Below are 18,906 nucleotides of genomic sequence, written 5' to 3' on the forward strand. Positions count from 1 at the left end.
CAAAGAACAATACAGCACAGGAACAGGCCCTTTGGCCTTCCTAATCTGCCATGACAATGTTTGTGCTAACCTGTGTAGAATGAGTTCTCTTATGATTCAGACAGCAACAAACTGAATTTATGTGGTGCCTGTAACATCATAAGCCCCTCTCTCAGGAGATTAAGACTCTGTCAAGAGCGTCTTAGGACAAGAAAGCAAGAGAAACAGAGAGGGTTGGGGAGGGAATTCCAGTGCTTGAGACCAGGCTGCTGAAGCCACAACCGGGAGTGGAGGATTTGATCAAAGATGTGAGGAAATAGTCATGAGGCTGGAGGAGATTACACCTGCAGGGAGGGCGAGGCCTTGAGGGGATTTGAGAGCTAGATGAGAATTTTAAAATTGACAGCATTGTGTAGGTTAGTGAAATCAAGGGGCAAGCAATGAAAGAGGCTTGGTGTGAGTTTGGACACTCCTGTGGCAAAGTTGTTGATTACTTATGGAACATAGGAGCTCTGCCAGAAGTGAGTTAGAATAGCCAAGTCCACAGGCAACAAAGTCACAGAATCCCTACAGTGCGGAAGCAGGCCATTCGGCCCATTGAGTCCACACTGATTGTCCAAAAAGCATCCCATCCAAACTCACCCCCCTGCATTTCCCATGGCTAACCCACCTAGCAGCACATTCCTGTGACACTATGGCCAACTTATCTAACCTGCACATCTTTGGGAGGAAACCGGAGCACCCAAAGGCAACCCAGAAAGACAGGGTGAAACTGTGCCTGAGGGTGGAATCGAACCCAAGTCCCCGGTGCTGTGAGGCAGCCGTGCTAACCACTGAGCCACCATACTACCTGGTGAAGGCTTTAACAACAGATCAGCTGAGGCTTGGTCCTCGTCTTTTGATATAATGGAGGAAATCTTAGTGGTGGTGGCATATTTTACCAGACAATTAATTAGGTCTCAAAGCATGCCATCCAGGTTGATGCCAGCAGCCATGTTCAAAGCAAGATGGTTACCAGGGAAAGGGATGTTGTCAGTTCATTGTAAGGGAAGGGAGGTTGTAGATTTGAGTCCTATGCCGGCATGTGGAGCACAAATTCTGCAGTGATACTCCAAAACAGTACTGAGGGACTGCTGAACTACTTCACCATCTTTTGGGTAAGGTTAAACCAGTGCCCCAGCAGCCCATTCCAGATACTATGGCACTGTTTCAAAGGAGAGTTAAGGGAGCTGATCTCTGTGTTTGCCAACATTTATCAAGTAACAAAACCTCATTAAAAAAGGAATGGATTATCTGAGAGTTATCACACTGCTGCTTGTGGGACTTTGCTAAGCACCAATTGAAAATTGCATTTCTTACAGTTCCTTACAGTGAGATAGGACTTCAGATACATAGAGTATTTTGGGAAGTCATGAGATCATGAAAGGGGCTACATAACGTGTCGATTACCAAGCTTCAAGTGAGGGGACAGATTGAGGAGAAGAATACACGCACAGCTCAGCCATCCAGTGCAGGAATCAAACCCATCTCGATGGTGTTACTTTGCATTGAAAACTAGTCGTCCAGCCATCCTCTGCTAAACTATAGATTTATACTGAAACCATTTTAATCATATGGATGTCAGTGAATGAAAACATACAGACCCCACCGAAGAGTTGGATATACAGTTATGCCATCATGTTGTTTGTCTGTGTGCATATGTTTGTGACTGTGTATCTGTGTTGAAAAATGTGTTGCTGAAAAAAAACAGCAGCTGCAAATGTGTTGCTGGTCAAAGCACAGCAGGTTAGGCAGCATCTCAGGAATAGAGAATTCGACGTTTCGAGCATAAGCCCTTCATCAGGAATAAGAGAGAGAGAGCCAAGCCGGCTGAGATAAAAGGTAGGGAGGAGGGACTAGGGGGAGGGGCGATGGAGGTGGGATAGGTGGAAGGAGGTCAAGGTGAGGGTGATAGGCCGGAGTGGGGTGGGGGCGGAGAGGTCAGGAAGAGGATTGCAGGTTAGGAGGGCGGTGCTGAGTTGAGGGAACCGACTGAGACAAGGTGGGGGGAGGGGAAATGAGGAAGCTGGAGAAATCTGAATTCATACCTTGTGGTTGGAGGGTTCCCAGGCGGAAGATGAGGCGCTCCTCCTCCAGCCGTCGTGTAGTTGTGTTCTGCCGGTGGAGGAGTCCAAGGACCTGCATGTCCTCGGTGGAGTGGGAGGGGGAGTTAAAGTGTTGAGCCACGGGGTGATTGGGTTGGTTGGTTCGGGCGGCCCAGAGGTGTTCTCTGAAGCGTTCCGCAAGTAAGCGGCCTGTCTCACCAATATAGAGGAGGCCACATCGGGTGCAGCGGATGCAATAGATGATGTGTGTGGAGGTACAGGTGAACTTGTGGCGGATATGGAAGGATCCCTTGGGGCCTTGGAGGGAAGTGAGTGTGGAGGTGTGGGCGCAAGTTTTACATTTCCTGCGGTTGCAGGGGAAGGTGCCGGGGGTGGAGGTTGGGTTGGTGGGGGGTGTGGATCTGACAAGGGAGTCACGAAGGGAGTGGTCCTTGCGGAACGCTGATAGGGGAGGGGAGGGAAATATATCCTTGGTGGTGGGGTCCGTTTGGAGGTGGCGGAAATGGCGGCGGATAATACGTTGTATGCGCAGGTTGGTGGGGTGGTAGGTGAGAACCAGTGGGGTTCTGTCTTGGTGGCTGTTGGAGGAGCGGGGCTCAAGGGCGGAGGAGCGGGAAGTGGAGGAGATGCGGTGGAGGGCATCGTCGATCACGTCTGGGGGGAATCTGCGGTCCTTGAAGAAGGAGGCCATCTGGGTTGTGCGGTGTTGGAATTGGTCCTCCTGGGAGCAGATGCGGCGGAGACGAAGGAATTGGGAATATGGGATGGCGTTTTTACAGGGGGCAGGGTGGGAGGAGGTGTAGTCCAGGTAGCTGTGGGAGTCAGTCGGTTTATAATAGATGTCTGTGTTGAGTCGGTCGCCCGAGATAGAAATGGAAAGGTCTAGGAAGGGGAGGGAGGAGTCTGAGACAGTCCAGGTGAATTTCAGGTCGGGATGGAAGGTGTTAGTAAAGTTGATGAACTGTTCAACCTCCTCGTGGGAGCACGAGGCAGCGCCGATACAGTCATCGATGTAGCGGAGGAAAAGGTGGGGGGTGGTGCCAGTGTAGTTGCGGAAGATGGACTGTTCCACATATCCTACAAAGAGGCAGGCATAGCTGGGGCCCATGCGGGTGCCCATGGCAACTCCTTTAGTTTGGAGGAAGTGGGAGGATTGAAAAGAGAAGTTATTCAGGGTGAGGACCAGTTCAGTCAGTCGAAGGAGGGTGTCAGTGGAAGGGTACTGGTTAGTGCGGCGGGAAAGGAAGAAGCGGAGGGCTTTGAGTCCTTCGTGATGGGGGATGGAGGTGTACAGGGACTGGATGTCCATAGTGAAAATAAGGCGTTGGGGACCGGGGAAGCGAAAATCCTGGAGGAGGTGGAGGGCGTGGGTGGTGTCCCGAACGTAGGTGGGGAGTTCTTGGACTAAAGGGGACAGGACCGTGTCGAGGTATTGGGAGATGAGTTCGGTGGGGCAGGAGCAGGCTGAGACAATGGGTCGGCCGGGGCAGGCAGGTTTGTGGATTTTGGGCAGGAGGTAGAAACGGGCGGTGCGGGGTTGTGGGACTATGAGGTTGGAGGCGGTGGATGGGAGATCCCCTGAGGTGATGAGGTCCTGGATGGTCTGTGAGATGATGGTTTGGTGGTGGGAGGTGGGGTCGTGGTCAAGGGGGCGATAAGAGGAGGCGTCCGCGAGCTGGCGTTTGGCTTCAGCGGTGTACAGGTCAGTGCGCCAAAGCGAGCTGGCGTTTGGCTTCAGCGGTGTACAGGTCAGTGCGCCAAACTACCAAAAAACAGCAGACCAAGCAGCATCCGAGGGCAGAAGAATCGACGTTTCAGGCATAAGTCCTTCTACAGGACTGTGAATCTGTGTTTGTCTGTCTGTGTATTTGTGTGTTTGTATCTCTGTCTGGTGTGTGTATGTGTGTGTTCCTGCACGTGTCTGTATATGTCTGTGTAGGCCAATATGTGCATGCTTATGTGTGTGTCTATGACTGTGCACCTGTGGTCTCTGTGTATTTGTCGTGTCTGGATGGTTGTCTGTGTGCATGTGCGTGCATGCCTGTGTATGTCTCTCTTTGCGTGTGTGTGCCTGTTCAGTGTATGTGTACACCTGTGTCTGTGTGTGTTTGTGTGTGTTTATGTGTTGACATGTGTGTGTATGTGTTCACGTGTGTATGTGTACACGTGTGTGTGTGTGTGTGTGTGTGTGTGTGTATGTGTTCGTGTGTGTGTGCTTATGCATGTGTGTGAGAGTATATGTGTGTGTCTGAGTGTTCGCATGCGTGTATGTGTACACCTGTGTGTGTGTGTGTGTGTGTGTGTGTGTGTGTGTGTGTGTGCTTTCATGCTGGAAGCTGCAGTCAGGGTGTCAGGTGCATTGAAAATGTTCAGGAGCAGCAGCACTTTTCAGCCACCACTGGGAATTATCGTTGGCAGATGGGAACGTGGATCAGCTGCTCTGCTGGCTGCTGCAAGATGGTGGGCAGCAGCTTTGTATCATTAAGACACCAATTTCTCCTGATTCGGAGAGTGCCTGTCAGGAGTAAGTGTACTGGAGACAGCCTTTCTGAAACACACCGGGGCACATTGGAGCTTGACTGAAGCTACAAGATTGGGAATCCAGCAGTGAGTAAAGGTAGTGGCAAAGCAGTCTGAATGGGCCATAGGGCTGATGGTGGTTTAACCTGAGGCAAGGGAAAAGATAGAGAAGGAGAGGCCCCTCATGTGTAACCCCAGCCAGAGCAGGAATTTTGCTATTGACTGCATCGTTGTGGTTCTGTTCGCCGAGCTGGGAATTTGTGTTGCAGACGTTTCATCCCCTGTCTAGGTGACATCCTCAGTGCTTGGGAGCCTCCTGTGAGGCGCTTCTGTGATCTTTCCTCCAGCATTTGTAGTGGTTTGAATCTGCCGCTTCCAGTTGTCAGTTCCAGCTGTCCGTTGCAGTGGTCGGTATATTGGGTCCAGGTCGGTGTGCTTATTGATTGAATCTGTGGATGAGTGCCATGCCTCTAGGAATTCCCTGGCTGTTCTCTATCGACTGCATCACTAAAGCAACCGTTCAGCCAACTGAGCTAACTGACCCCCAGTTTAGAAAGTGAATCACCTCCTGACTCCCCGAAGGCCTGTTCATCCTCTATCCATAATACACAGGACAGGAATCAGGATACTCCCCACTGCCTCGATATAACATTCATCAAAGTCAACACCATCCAGGCAGCTCTCTTGACTGGCAAGCCATCCATCATTTCAGCAATCATTGCCCCTGACATTGCAATCTCTACCACTGAGAACGTAAAAGACACATGGAAAAACCACCAAATGAAGTTCTCTTCCAAGTCACACACCATCCTGATATGTCATTGGCTCAAAATCCTAAAATTCACAGTAGCGTGGGCATCCATTCACCACTTAGAGTCAAGTGTTGCAAGAATGCAGCTCAGTACTGTCTTCTCTTGAGAGGTATAGGAATGGAAAATAATCACCAGCTTTGCCAGCCAAGGCTGTGAATGGATAAAGATAAACAGATTTTTTTTTAACAAGTACACAAAGAACTGCAGATGCTGGAAATCTGAAACATCAATAGAAATTGCTGGAGAAACTCAGCACATCTGGCAGCATCTGCGCAGAGAAAGCAGAGTTAGCACATTTCAGAAATTCAGATTGGAAATGTTAACTCTGCTTTCTCCCCACTGATACTGCTAGACCTGCTGAGTTTCTCTGGCAATTTCTGTTGTTGTATGAAACTAAAAAAGGGTAATCTCCTCAACCTACTCCTTGTAGCTGTCCACCCTATAAATGGCGGGACTCAAATAAATCTATGCTGCACCTTCTCCATATCCAATATATCCTTGCTATTGTGAGGAGTTCCCAATGGGACTTCTTATGTGGCACAGATTTGGTTTAAGCAGAGATTTCATCCCAAAAATCAATCAATCAAATTTGCAAACTCAATCGTCAGTGGACAGAATAAAAGCAAATTGTGTAAATCAGTTTGTAACAAAGAAATATCACAAAAAGGTGCAGGGTTAGGCTATTTGACCTTGTGAGCTTGCATCACTACTCACTGTCATGATGACTGAACATCCAGTTCGGTTTCCCAATTTACCCCCAACCATAACCTTTGATCCCTTTAGATCTCAACACAATCAAACGAAGAATGTCATTTTCCAACAATGGCTCACGATAGATCTGTAACATTGTAGTCGAAGACTGTGGTGCTGGAAAACAACAGTTGGTCAGGCAGCATCCGAGGAGAAGGAGAGTCGACGTTTCGAGCATAAGCCCTTCATCAGATTTCTAATGAAGAGCTATGCTCGAAACATTGATTCTCCTGCTCCTCGATGCTGCCTGACTGGCTATGCTTTTCCAGCACCACACTCTTCGACTCTGATCTCAGCATCTGCCTGTAACATTGTAGCCTTGATTCTTATTCTAAGAATTAGTTCCCAAACATGTTTCCAAATAAAGAGATAGAAAGGCATGGCAGATTGAGTGAGTGTCAGGGGTTAAGTTCCATCAATAAACTGATGGAGTCACAATGACCTTTTCTTTTCCTTCCCTCCAATTCTCCGAACTGTTTGCATTTGAGAGTTCACAAACTGTCGATTGATTCCAAGAACATTCTCTGTGTCCTCGTAACTTTGCAATCTTTCACATACCTGAAACTCCAAATGGCCTTCTCAAACCTTGAGTCATCTTTTTGGCATTAGTCTCCTTCAGCTCCATTCTCCCAACCCGGACTATCTGACACACTAAGTAAATCTTCTCTCGATTCAAGTCTTTGCTTCCTAGATCCTAAAATTAAAAAAGATCAGAAAGTGAGAATAACAGTTCTAATTCTTTGCATGACAGAATTTGCTTTGGTGTTGATATATATTATAAAATTCTTCTGTTTTGTTTTAAAAGTTAATCAGTAACCAGCCCTCTTCTTTAAAGTATCAAAGCCAACTCATTAGACTATAAGATCATAAGATATAGGAGCAAATTAGACCATTTGGCCTATCACATTTGCTCTGCCATTTGAATATGGCTGAATGATTTTCAATCCCATGTTTCTGTCTTCTCCCTGTAACTTTTGACCCCCTTACTTAATCTACTCAAGACTGGGTTGGATAGATTTTTCAACTTTCTTTTGTTATTTCATGGGATGTGGGAGTCAGCAGCAAGACTAGCATTTGTTGCCAACAAATTGAGTACTTTGCCACTTCAGCAGGCTGTTCAGAGTCTAACACATTGCTGTATCTGCTTTTGTCTGTGTCAAAGCAACAGCAATACTTTCTCAGCCTGTAATCTTGGTGCAAATTTGCAGTGTGACATAACCCCCGCATGTTCTCCCCGTGTCTGCATGGGTTTCCTCTAGGTGCTCTGGTTTCCTCCCACAGTCCAACGATGTGTATGTTAGGTGAATGGGCCATGCTACATTGCCCATAGTGTCCAGGGATGTGCAGGTTAGGTGCATTACTAAGGGGTAAATGGAGTAATAGGGTAGGCGAATGAGTCTGAGTGGATTACTTTTTGGAGGGTCAGTGTGGATTTGTTGGGCCAGATGGCCTGTTTCCACACTGCAGGGGTTCCAAGTTAACCCTCCTTCATTTCTCTGTAACTTTTGACAACTGATGTTCTTTCTGAAGGAACTTAGATTTAGATTACTTACAGTGTGGAAACAGGCCCTTCGGCCCAACAAGTCCACACCGACCCGCCGAAGCACAACCCACCCATACCCCTACCTTTACCCCTTACCTAACACTACGGGCAATTTAGGATGGCCAATTCACCTGACCCGCACATCTTTGGACTGTGGGAGGAAACCGGAGCACCCGGAGGAAACCCACGCAGACACGGGGAGAACGTGCAAACTCCACACAGTCAGTCGCCTGAGTCGGGAATTGAACCCGGGTCTCAGCCGCTGTGAGGCAGCAGTGCTAACCACTGTGCCACCGTGCCGCCCACGAACTACGCTGGAGCACCAGAGAATGAGAAATGTAAATGCTATATAGGGAAGTGGAGTGGGGTTGAAGGGGGGGGGGAGGAACGGGTGGACTCCTCACTCCTGTCCCGTGACCTACAAAAGGAAACTGAATCCCACAGCAACAACACCGTGAGCACCATGAATGAGGGCGATGGTTACTGGAGAGGGAGCCCATGTCCTGCTGGACAGTTTGCTTTGCCAGCAACAGCAGCAATGCCAAGGGCCCAATCGTGAGTTCTGCCAGGATGGTGGACAAGCCCTCTGAAAAGGCGTTACAAAAAACCACAGATGCTGAAATCAGAAACACAAACAGAAACTGCTGGAGAAACTCAGCTGGCCTGGCAGCATCTGCGGAGAGAGAAACAGAGTTAATGTTTTGGGCCCAGTGACTCTTCTTCAGAACACCTGCTGTGTTTCTCCAGCAGTTTCTGCTATCGTTCCCCATTGAAGGCAGCTATGGTCCAAGGTAAGTCAATGGTGTTGGGCAGAAAGGGTTTAGGACATGTGGGTCAATGGGGGAGAAGGGCTCAAGACTATCTCTGGGACTGGGGGAGGGGGGGTGATCCCAGGTGGCCTACTGTATGAATGGCTTCTCCTGTAGATAATGTGCCCTGTTCCTTCCCATCCTCTTAAAAATGTTTAAAGGGAAGCAAGCTGCCCGGTCCTGCCCTTTAAGAAGCTCAAGCTTCTTAAAAAGCTGCCAACCCTCACACACAGCCCCTTCCAATCATGGGGTAACCTTGGCATGGGTAAAGGCCATACCCTTCAGATTCTGGGTGAAACCTTGGGATGGACCGAGAGATGTTAGACTGTACACTCACCCAATTTTACATCTTTTACCCCTTCCTCCCTCCTTCTTATTGGATGTTGTGAAACTTGAAAGGGTTCAGAAAAGATTTACAAGGATGTTGCCAGGGTTGGAGGGTTTGAGCTACACGGACAGGATGAATAGGCTCGGGCCATTTTCCCTGGAGCGCCAGAGGCTGAGGGGTGACCTTATAGAGGTTTATGTAATAATGAGGAGCATGGATAGGGTGAATAGACAAGCATTTTCCCTGGGGTGGGACAGTTCAAAACTAGAAGGCATAGGTTTAGGATAACAAGGGAAAGATTTAAAAGGAACACAAGGGGTAATATTTTCACGCAGAGGGTGGTGCATGTCTGGAATGAGCCTCCAGAGGACGTGGTGGAGGCTGATACAATTACAGTATTTAAAAGGCATCTGAATGGGTATATGAACAGGAAGGGTTTATAGGGATATGGACCAAATGCTGGCAAATGGGGCTAGATTAATTTAGGATATCTGGTCGGCATGGACAAATTGAGCCAAAGGGTCTGTTTCCATGCTGTACATCTCTATAACTGTATGACCCTCCCCCCACCAAAACCTTGCCAGAAACGTGGGAAGGTCGTGTACAACATAGCCCTTTGTTTGTGAACAGCATCTGGAGACAAGGTTAATACAAACAAACAGGGCCATTTGTTCCATTTTGGTTTGATCATCTGAAAAGAATTGAGACTGTTTCCATCACACCTGGAGTACTGTGTGCATTTTTGATCTCCTTATGTGAGGAAGGATGTTCTTCCCATAGGAAGAACAACGAAGATTTACCAAACTGGGTCCTGAGATGACAGGAATGATGTGTCAGGAATTGGTTGACTTGGGAAGGATTACATTTGCCGGAAATCAGAAGAATGGTTGTTGGGGGCGGGGGGGGGGGGGGGGAGGTTTAATCTCATGGAACCATATGAAATTCTAACAGGTAGATGTAGGAAGGGTGTTTCTGATGATGGGAGAATCCAGAACACAGGGTCACAGTCAAAGGATATTGGCTAAACCATTTGTAACTAAGGTGAGGAGAAATATCCTCACCCAAAGAGTTGTGAGTCTGTGGAGTTCTCTCCCCGAAACACGGTTAAGGTCAAAAGATTTGAATGATCTCAAGAAGGAGTTGACTATACCATTTGGGCCTATGGGGAAAGCAGGAACAGCCTCCTAAATCGGATGATTAGAATGAATGGCAGAGCAGGCTCGAAGGGCTGATTGGCCTACTCCTACCCTAGCTTCCAAATTTCCATTTTTCTGTTTTCTATCACCATGTTCATTACTAATTGGCACTGGTGGTCCCTTCACAATTTCAAAATAATAGCAGTAGAGTCTGGGAGCACTTCCCTAAAGAACAGAGGAAGGTTTTAGTTCGTTGTTCGTCTTTCTAGTATAGAAATGGATAATATAGAAGCATGAACTGAAGTACGAAAAAACAATATACAAGAATGATACCAGAGCCCAACAGGGAAGACTGAACAAATTCTTTCCATTGGAAAGGATTGAGACATGTCTTCTTTCAAATTCTTGAGTGACTTGATTGGATAGACACGGAGAAAATGTTTCCTCCTGTCAAGACTAGGAGCCCCAAATTAACATCATCATGAGTAAATCCAATCAGTAAATAAATAAAATGTCTACACCCAAAGAGTGGGGGGAATGTAGAGGTTGCTATCACAGGGAGTGCCTGAGGAAAACAGCATTGATGCATGTAAGAGGAAACGATATAAACACAGACGGGAGGAAAGAATGGAAGGATTTGTTGGCTGAATAATCTGCAACAGCAAGAGGTGAGGGAGAGGCCGTCTCATGGCCTTAAATACCAAGATTGATAGTTGGGTCAAATGGACCTAATTGTGTGCTGGAAAATGTCAATGCCATACTTACTGTGAACACCACTTTTAAATTGTTCAGCATCTCAATCTCCTTTGGTAGGCCAGTGCTTGCCCAGCGGAATAAATAGTTTTCACTGAAAAGACAGAAGTTCATTTTAATATAAAATCTACTTTTACATATATTAGAATATAAAATGAAGGCAAAACGACAACTGTCTGAAACCAAAACTCAGCTAGATGCAGGAAGGGTGTTTCTGATGATGGGAGATTTTTTTTTAATGATTTTTTTTTAATTTCATCAACAGAAGATTTAGCTCCAAACACTTTCAGAGCATATCACTCGGTTGATGGTGGACTCTCTCATTTCTCAATCTCTAAAAGGCCACTACAAATGCCCAGGCACTATGACTTTTCATTGCGAGAACGACTGATTAAAATGAATCTTCTTCATTGTTTATCTTCCTCCATCAACCTTTTGTTTTCAACTGTTGGATCTGCAATTCACTGCTGAGGTCAGCTAACATTCACCTTGGCGACTGCTATAGTAAACTGACAGAGAGGATTGCTGTAGAACTTGCCAGATTCCATTGGTGTCATTCCAGGGAGGATCAGCTGGGATGTGCAACAGGCGGGCCAAATTGATTTGTTAGATAATCCTGACAGAATGAGTGAAATTCACCAGAATCATGAACATTCAAGCACTCTGCCATAGCCAGTTGGCAGTTCAGAATTTGAATCTTGCAACAAAGAGAAAAATCAGCCAATGCGTCAACAGGCAGAGTGTAGAGTGACATGCAGATGAGATTAATTTAGAATGGTATCATGGCCTGCGCAGACATGGTGGGCTGAAGGGCTTGCTCCTCTGCTGTATTGTTTTCTGTTTTAAAGATCTTATTCATTTTGATTTGGAATTAACTCTGGTTAAAAAATTCAATCGGCATTTTGCAAAACCTGCACTAACCTAACACTGATTTGCAAATAGCACCTTTTACCTTTTTTTAAACCAATTCACAGGACGTGGATGTCGTTGGCAAGGCCAGCATTTGTTACACATCCCTAATTGCCCTTGAACTGTGTAGCTTGCTAGGCCATTTTACAGGCCTATGCTTTTGGAGTCACATATAGGTCAGACCAGATCAGAATGGCAGATTTACTATTCTGAAGGATGTTTGTGAACTTTTTTGTTCATGGCAATCCATGATGATTTTTTTTAAACTTCATTCACAGGATGAGGGCATCTCTGAACGAGGCCAGCATGTATTGTCCATCCCTAATTGACCACAGGGCAGTTAAGAGGCCACCACAATGGTGTGATTCAGGGGTTACATGTAGGCCAGGCCAAGTAAGGATGGCAAATTCCTTCCCAAAAGGACATAAGTGAACCAGATGGGTTTTTCTGACAATCAACAATGGATTTGTGGTTATCGTTAGACTCTTTAATTCCAGATTAGCCATCGTTAGACTCTTTAATTCGTGCGGCACGGTGGCTAGCACTGCTGCCTCACAGCGCCTGAGACCCGGGTTCAATTTCCCGACTCAGGCAACTGACTGTGTGGAGTTTGCACGTTCTCCCCGTGTCTGCGTGGGTTTCCTCTGGGTGCTCCGGTTTCCTCCCACAGTCCAAAGATGTGCAGGTCAGGTGAATTGGCCATGCTAAATTGCCCATAGTGTTAGGTAAGGGGTAAATGTAGGGGTATGGGTGGGTTTCGCTTCGCCGGGTCGGTGTGGACTTGTTGGGCGAAGGGCCTGTTTCCACACTGTAAGTAATCTAATCTAATCAGATATTTTATTTCCAGATATTCCCGCCTCAGGCGACTGACTGTGTGGAGTTTGCACATTCTCCCTGTGTCTGCGTGGGTTTCCTCCGGGTGCTCCAGTTTCCTCCCACAGTTCAAAGATGTGCGGGTGAATTGGCCATGCTAAATTGCCCGTAGTGTTAGGTAAGGAGCAAATTTAGGGGTATGGGTGGGTTGCGCTTCGGCAGGTCGGTGTGGACTTTTTGGGCTGAAGGGCCTGTTTCCACACTGTAAGTAATCTAATCTAAAAAAAATCTGAATTCAAATTCCACCATTTGAACCCAGGTCCCCAGAAAATTGCCTGAGTTTCTAGATTCACAGTCCAGTGATAACACCACTAGGCCATTGTCTCCTCCTAAGACTTTCTGTTCACCTTTACTGAGGTAGGCTTTCAGTTTCAGTTATTTTTATTAAGTGAATTTAGGTTTCATCAGCTTCTGTGAACCCATGAACTTAAGAACAGAAGGAGATGGAGTAGGCCATTCAGCCTATAAGTAAAGTAAATTGATGGAAGGTGTCATCAACAGTGCTATCATGCAGCACCTGCTCAGCAATAACCTGCTCAGTGATGCCCAGCTTGGGTTCTGCCAGGGCCACTCAGCTCCTGACCACATTACAGCCTTAGTTCAAACATGGTCAAAAGAGCTGAATTCCAGAGAAGAGGTGAGAATGAGAGCATTTGACATCAAGGCTGCATTCAACTGAGTGTGGCATCAAGTAGTCCTAGCAAATTTGAAATCAATGGGTATCGGGGGCAAACTCTCTGGTGGTTGGAGTCACACTTGGCACCTAGGAAGATGGTTTTGATCATTGGAGGTCAGTCATCGCAGCTCCAGGACATCTCTGCAGGAATTCCTCAAGGTAGGATCCTCGGCCCAACCAGCTGTTTTGTCAATGACCTTCCCTCAATCATAAGATCAGAAGTGGGGATGTTCGCCAATAATGTTCAGCACCATTTGTGACTCCTCAGATACTGAAGAAGTTCATGCCCAAATGCAATAAGATCCAACCTTGGGCCAAAAATGATATGTAACATTTTTGCCACACAAATGCCAGGCAATGGCCTTCTCCAATAAGAAAAAATCTAACCATTTTTCCTTAACATGAAATGGTGTTACCATCACTGCATCCCCACTATCAACATCCTGAGGGGGGGGATCTTGACCAAAAACTCAACAGTATGCACCATAAAAAATACAATGGCTACAGAGGCAAGTCAGAGGATTGGAAGAGGGTAACTCACCTTCTGACCCATCCCCTCAAGTCTCTCCATCATCTACAAGGCACAAGTCAGGAGTGTGATGGAATACACCCACTGGTCTGGTTGCAGTTGCAATGCTCAACAAAGTTGACACCATCCAGGACAAAAGCAGCTCCCCTGAGTGGCAACCCATCCATCATCTCATGACCTCCCATACCAGAGGAGAGTAGCAGCAGTGTGTACTCTTGACAAAACAGACTGAAGCGACTCAGCAAGACTCCTTTGACTTAGTTCCGACAACTCTCAAGAAGCTCAACATCATCTTGATGAACAAAGGTGCCCGCTTGATTGACACCAAATCCACAAGCATCCATTTTCTCTACCACCTCCATTCAGGAGCAGCAGTATGCACTATCTCCAAGAAGCATCGCAGAAATTCACCAACATTCTTAGACAATCACTTCCATCTTGAAGGACAAGGGCAGTAGATAGATGGGAACACCACCTGCAAATTTCCCTCCAAGCCATTCACCGTCCTGATTTGGAAATATATCATCATTCCCCCAGTATGGCTGGGCTAAAATCCTGAAATTCCCTCCCTAATGACATTGTGGGTTAACCCACAGCAGGTGGACTGCAGCGGTTCAAGAAGGCAGCTTCCACAGGGCAAGTAGGGACAGACAATAAACTAGGCAAAAACAAGGACAACAGATGCTGGAGATTAGAGTCAAAATTAGTATGGTGCTGGAAAAGCACAGCAGGTCAGGCAGCATCCGAGGGGCAGGAAAATCGACTGATGAAGGGCTTTTGCCCAAATCTTCGATTTTCCTGGTCCTTGGATGCTGCCTGACTTGCTGTGCTTTTCCAGCATCACTCTAATCATGAGCAATTAACTGTCTTCTTCAAAAAAATAATGCATTTGGAAAGCCATTACTTTCTCTGTATCCATACAAGATGATAACAAATTTCCTTGAGAGAAGGAGATCTGCTGTCCTTACCCAGTCTGACTGCAGACCCACAGTAATGTATTTGACTCTTAACTAACCTCTGAAATAGCATGGGATAATTAGGGTTGTGCTCAAACTTACCAATAACGTAAAACATCCCTCACAAGTGTAAAGTTAAAAGGACAATCTACACCAGATTTTGCAACTGCCACAAAGAATGGACTACATCACTGACATAACGATTTTCACCTCCTGGGTGACCTGCTCACTGCCCCTTTAAGCGAGCCACCAGTTTTGCAAGTTCTGAAATACCTTGTTCATTTAGATTTGTTAAATCAGCAACTGATCGACTTCAGTGGAGTCAAAGGAAGCATGAAATTGACAGTGACAAATGGGAAATATTCTGGACTGTGTTAGGCCTAAACTCCCAGTAATTACAGTTTCAAATTGTATTCACTGCCAATTTCTTTCCCACCTATTGTATTTGCCGTATGATTGTTCTAATAAATCAGAATACCTTCAATGAAAAACAAAAACGTTTTCTTCAGGTGGAACCAAACTCCTCAAGTCTAATTTCACACCAGTTTTAGTATGCTACATATCGTTCTCTGCAATTTGATTGTCCCGGTAAGTGAACAGATGTCTTTTGCAAAGTTCCAGTGAGCAGGTGAAAATGCTGAAAGTAAATTCAATTGACCTTCTGTCTTGTCATTGCGCAGTGCTAAGTAATCGCACGTGCTTTTGGAGAGAATTTGTAGAGAGGCTTTTGCCACATAGACTGGAACGATGGCAGGTTTGTGTGGCAAGAGGCTCCTCAGTTCACGAAATCTCAACTTCTTGATCGAACAACGTTTCTGTGTTCCCACTAGTGGGCGGCACGGTGGCACAATGGTTAGCACTGCTGCCTCACAGTGCCAGAGACCCGGGTTCAACTCCCGCCTCAGGCGACTGACTGTGTGGAGTTTGCACGTTCTCCCCGTGTCTGCGTGGGTTTCCTCCGGGTGCTCCGGTTTCGTCCCACAGTCCAAAGATGTGCGGGTTAGGTGAATTGGCCATGCTAAATTGCCCGTTGTGTTAGGTAAGGGGCAAATATAGGGGTATGGGTGGGTTTCGCTTCGGCGGGTCGGTGTGGACTTGTTGGGCTGAAGGGCCTGTTTCCACACTGTAAGTAATCTAATCTAATCTAGCTGGAATAACATGGGATTTCCAGTGGGAATCTGGTCCCACGAGAAAGACTTATACTCCACTCCAGAGATTCAAGGATAGAAATCCAGACCGACAGTCTAGCACAGTGCTGAAGGAGAGCTGTATTGCCAGGTAAAGAATTAAGGCAGAAATAAAAAAATTGTCAATATGATAAAGAGGAAAAAGGAACTTATCACTCTGTCACTGACCACTAAATTTCACCATTTTAGTTTAAGGTTTTATAGGGAAGTGATGATCTAGTGGGATTATCGCTAGACTATTAATCCAGAGACCCAGGTAATGTTCTGGGGATCCAGGTTTGAATCCAGCTATGGCAGACGGTGGAATTTGAATTCATTAAAAAGCTGAAATTAAGAGTCTAATGATAACCATGAAACCATTGCTGATTGTTGGAAAACTCTTGCGTTTTAGAGAAGGGAAACCCTTACCTGGTCTGACCGATACGTGAGTCCAGACCCACAGCAATGTGGTTGACATTTAACTGCCCTCTGGGCAATTACGGACGGGCAATAAACGCTGACCCAGCCAGCAACACCCTCATCCCATGAATGAATTAATACAAATAACTTAATTCACTTGAGTCATGGGGAGAAAATTTGGAAATAAAAGGCTGGAATCAAAACACAGCATAATAAAACTGTTTAATTTGTTCTAAAAATAAACAACTATTGTCTTTAGGAAAGGCAAATGACTGTCTTTACCTAGTCTGGCCTATACTCCATTTCAGCATCAAACCCAATTGGTTGGACCATGAATGACCAGGCAGTCTGTTCAATCGTCAAATCAGTGCCAGTGAGTTACACATGTCCACTACATGTTCAGGACAACTCAGAATTAAGACAACGGTGAAATCAGCATAGTGCTGCTTTCTCATTAGAGAGAGAGAGAGAGATGATTGATGGTGAGGTGAACCTGAGAGTCACCACGTCTTAGGTCAAGGGCAAGATTGAGTAACAGGACCTTCACGATAACCTTAGCCAGTACGGGAACTGAACCCATGCTGTTGTGTCACTCTGCATCCAAATGGGTAAATGATGCGCAATTGACGTCTACATCATTCATGACACCCATATTCAATGAAAAGACCATAGATGTGAAGCTGGAAATGCACAGCAGGTCAGACAGCATCCAAGGAGTCAAAAAATCAACTTTTTGTCCCAAAACATTGACTTTCCTGCTCCTCAGATGCTGTCTGACCTGCTGTGCATTCCCAGCTTCATGTCTATTGACTCTGGCTTTCAGCATCTACAATCCTTACTGTCTCCAACAGAATGAAAAGACAAGGCCCACCAAAGAAAACTCAAGGGAGCAATGTCAATAAATCTGGCCTAACCCTTCGTTACCCACACCTCATTTACAGAACACGAAAGTACATGTTTCCTTTAAAAACATTGGTATCATTTTTTGCAGAATCATTTAGTCTGGGAGATCATGTGGGCCTTGGGGGGGTCTCACTCAACAGCTGAAGAACCAGGGGTCACTTCCACGGGAACCCCTGAAGGAACTGGGATTGTGTGGAGTTGAGTATTCTATCAGGTCGGTCATGATCTTATGGAACGGCAGAAGAGGCATGAAGGGCTGAGTGGCTTGCTCCTTGTTTATACTCTCTTATATTCAGATGAAAGCCCTGGTCCAAAATGTGAAGGTGTAATACTTTACCCCATTGCAACACCAACTCCAATTAAATGACGTGCCATCTTATTAACACTGGTGGTTGCCTAGACTTAGGAAATTCATGAGCTGCCAACCTGCAACATATTTCTGACTGGTCTGGTAAGTTACTTAGTTCAAGAACAATTCGGAGTGGGCAATAAATTCCACTGATACCCATTCATCCTGTGAATGGATAATAAAACAATGATCTATTTGTTTCCGAAGCATGACTTGCCATCCACTGCCTTGTGGGTAAGGATTCCACAGGATCCATCTTGTGTGGTGTAATTTCTCCTCATCCCAGTCCACAATTGTCTATCTTATATTATGACACTGGTCATGACCCCTTGTTCCAGCCAATTAGCCCTGCTTCCAGACTGTCCATCCCTGTCAGAATTTTATACATTTCAAATGAGATCCCTTTTCATTCATCTAATCTCCAGTGAATTCAGGCCTAGTCAACTCAAAGTGACAAAGGTGCCATCCCAGGAATTGGCCTGGTGAAACTTCCCTCAACTCCTTTTCCAGCAAGTCTATCTTTTCTTCGGAAAGGAAACCAGAACGGCATTCTCCAGGTATGATTTTACCAACCCCTTTACAGCAACAACAAGATAACTCTGCTCCTCAAAACCCATTGCAATAAATACAAACAAATCATTTGCATTCCTAACTACTTGCTATATGTAAATTTCAGTAACTGGCACACAAGGACAGCAGGTCCTCTTATATATCAACGTTTTCTCATCTATAATCACTGAACTAACACACTGCCATCCTGTTGTTCCTACCAAGTGGATAATGATCATGGATTTAGCTGAGTTTGATTGCTACCATTAATCAGTGAGTCCTACGTTGTTACACGATCCAGCTACCGAGATGGTAGAAAGTCAATCACTCTTCTATTATCTGGTAATTCCTTAGTTCTTATGAAAAGCCTCCAATTCCATTAAAAGTTTCTGCTGTCAGGCAGAAGCTAGAACGAACGAATGAACGCGCGTATACACACACACACACACACACACACACACACACACACACACACACACACACACACACACACACACACACACACGTTCAAGAACAGCTTCTTCCCTGCTTTTATTAAACTGCTGAATGGACCTGTCTAATTTCAAATCTAATTCAGCCCAGGGCCCTATCTATTTTGTGCATCTCCTGTGTAGCTGTAAATATGACTGCCTGGCTCCAAGCACCCTATAATCTGTATGTCTTTGTTTGCTATGATCTGCCTATATTGGTCACAAGCAAAGCTTTTCACGGTACTTAGGTACATGTGACTACAAAAAATCAAATCAAATCAAAATTCAGATTTGAAATGAGAAAAAAATTGACAAACAAAAAAGGGAGAGAGTGTTTCAGTAAATGTCAGATAATCACAATGAGTAAAATT

The 18,906-nt window shown here is 45.8% G+C and overlaps 1 protein-coding gene across 2 annotated transcripts in view; it reads right to left on the reverse strand.

Annotated features, from left to right (window-relative positions):
- The window catches only part of LOC132824791 (dedicator of cytokinesis protein 2-like), a 1,235,709-nt gene that overhangs the window by 1,053,548 nt on the left and 163,255 nt on the right, over positions 1–18,906 (reverse strand). For both annotated transcript variants that reach the window (XM_060839646.1, XM_060839560.1), the window contains exons 9-10: positions 10,748–10,829; positions 6,725–6,860 (exon numbers count right to left, since the gene is read on the reverse strand). In XM_060839646.1, the coding sequence (XP_060695629.1) occupies positions 6,725–6,860; positions 10,748–10,829 (218 nt within the window). The remainder of the gene's footprint in view (positions 1–6,724; positions 6,861–10,747; positions 10,830–18,906) is intronic.

Source organism: Hemiscyllium ocellatum, chromosome 1, assembly GCF_020745735.1.
Source record: "Hemiscyllium ocellatum isolate sHemOce1 chromosome 1, sHemOce1.pat.X.cur, whole genome shotgun sequence".
In the NCBI taxonomy this organism is placed as follows: Eukaryota; Metazoa; Chordata; class Chondrichthyes; order Orectolobiformes; family Hemiscylliidae; genus Hemiscyllium; species Hemiscyllium ocellatum.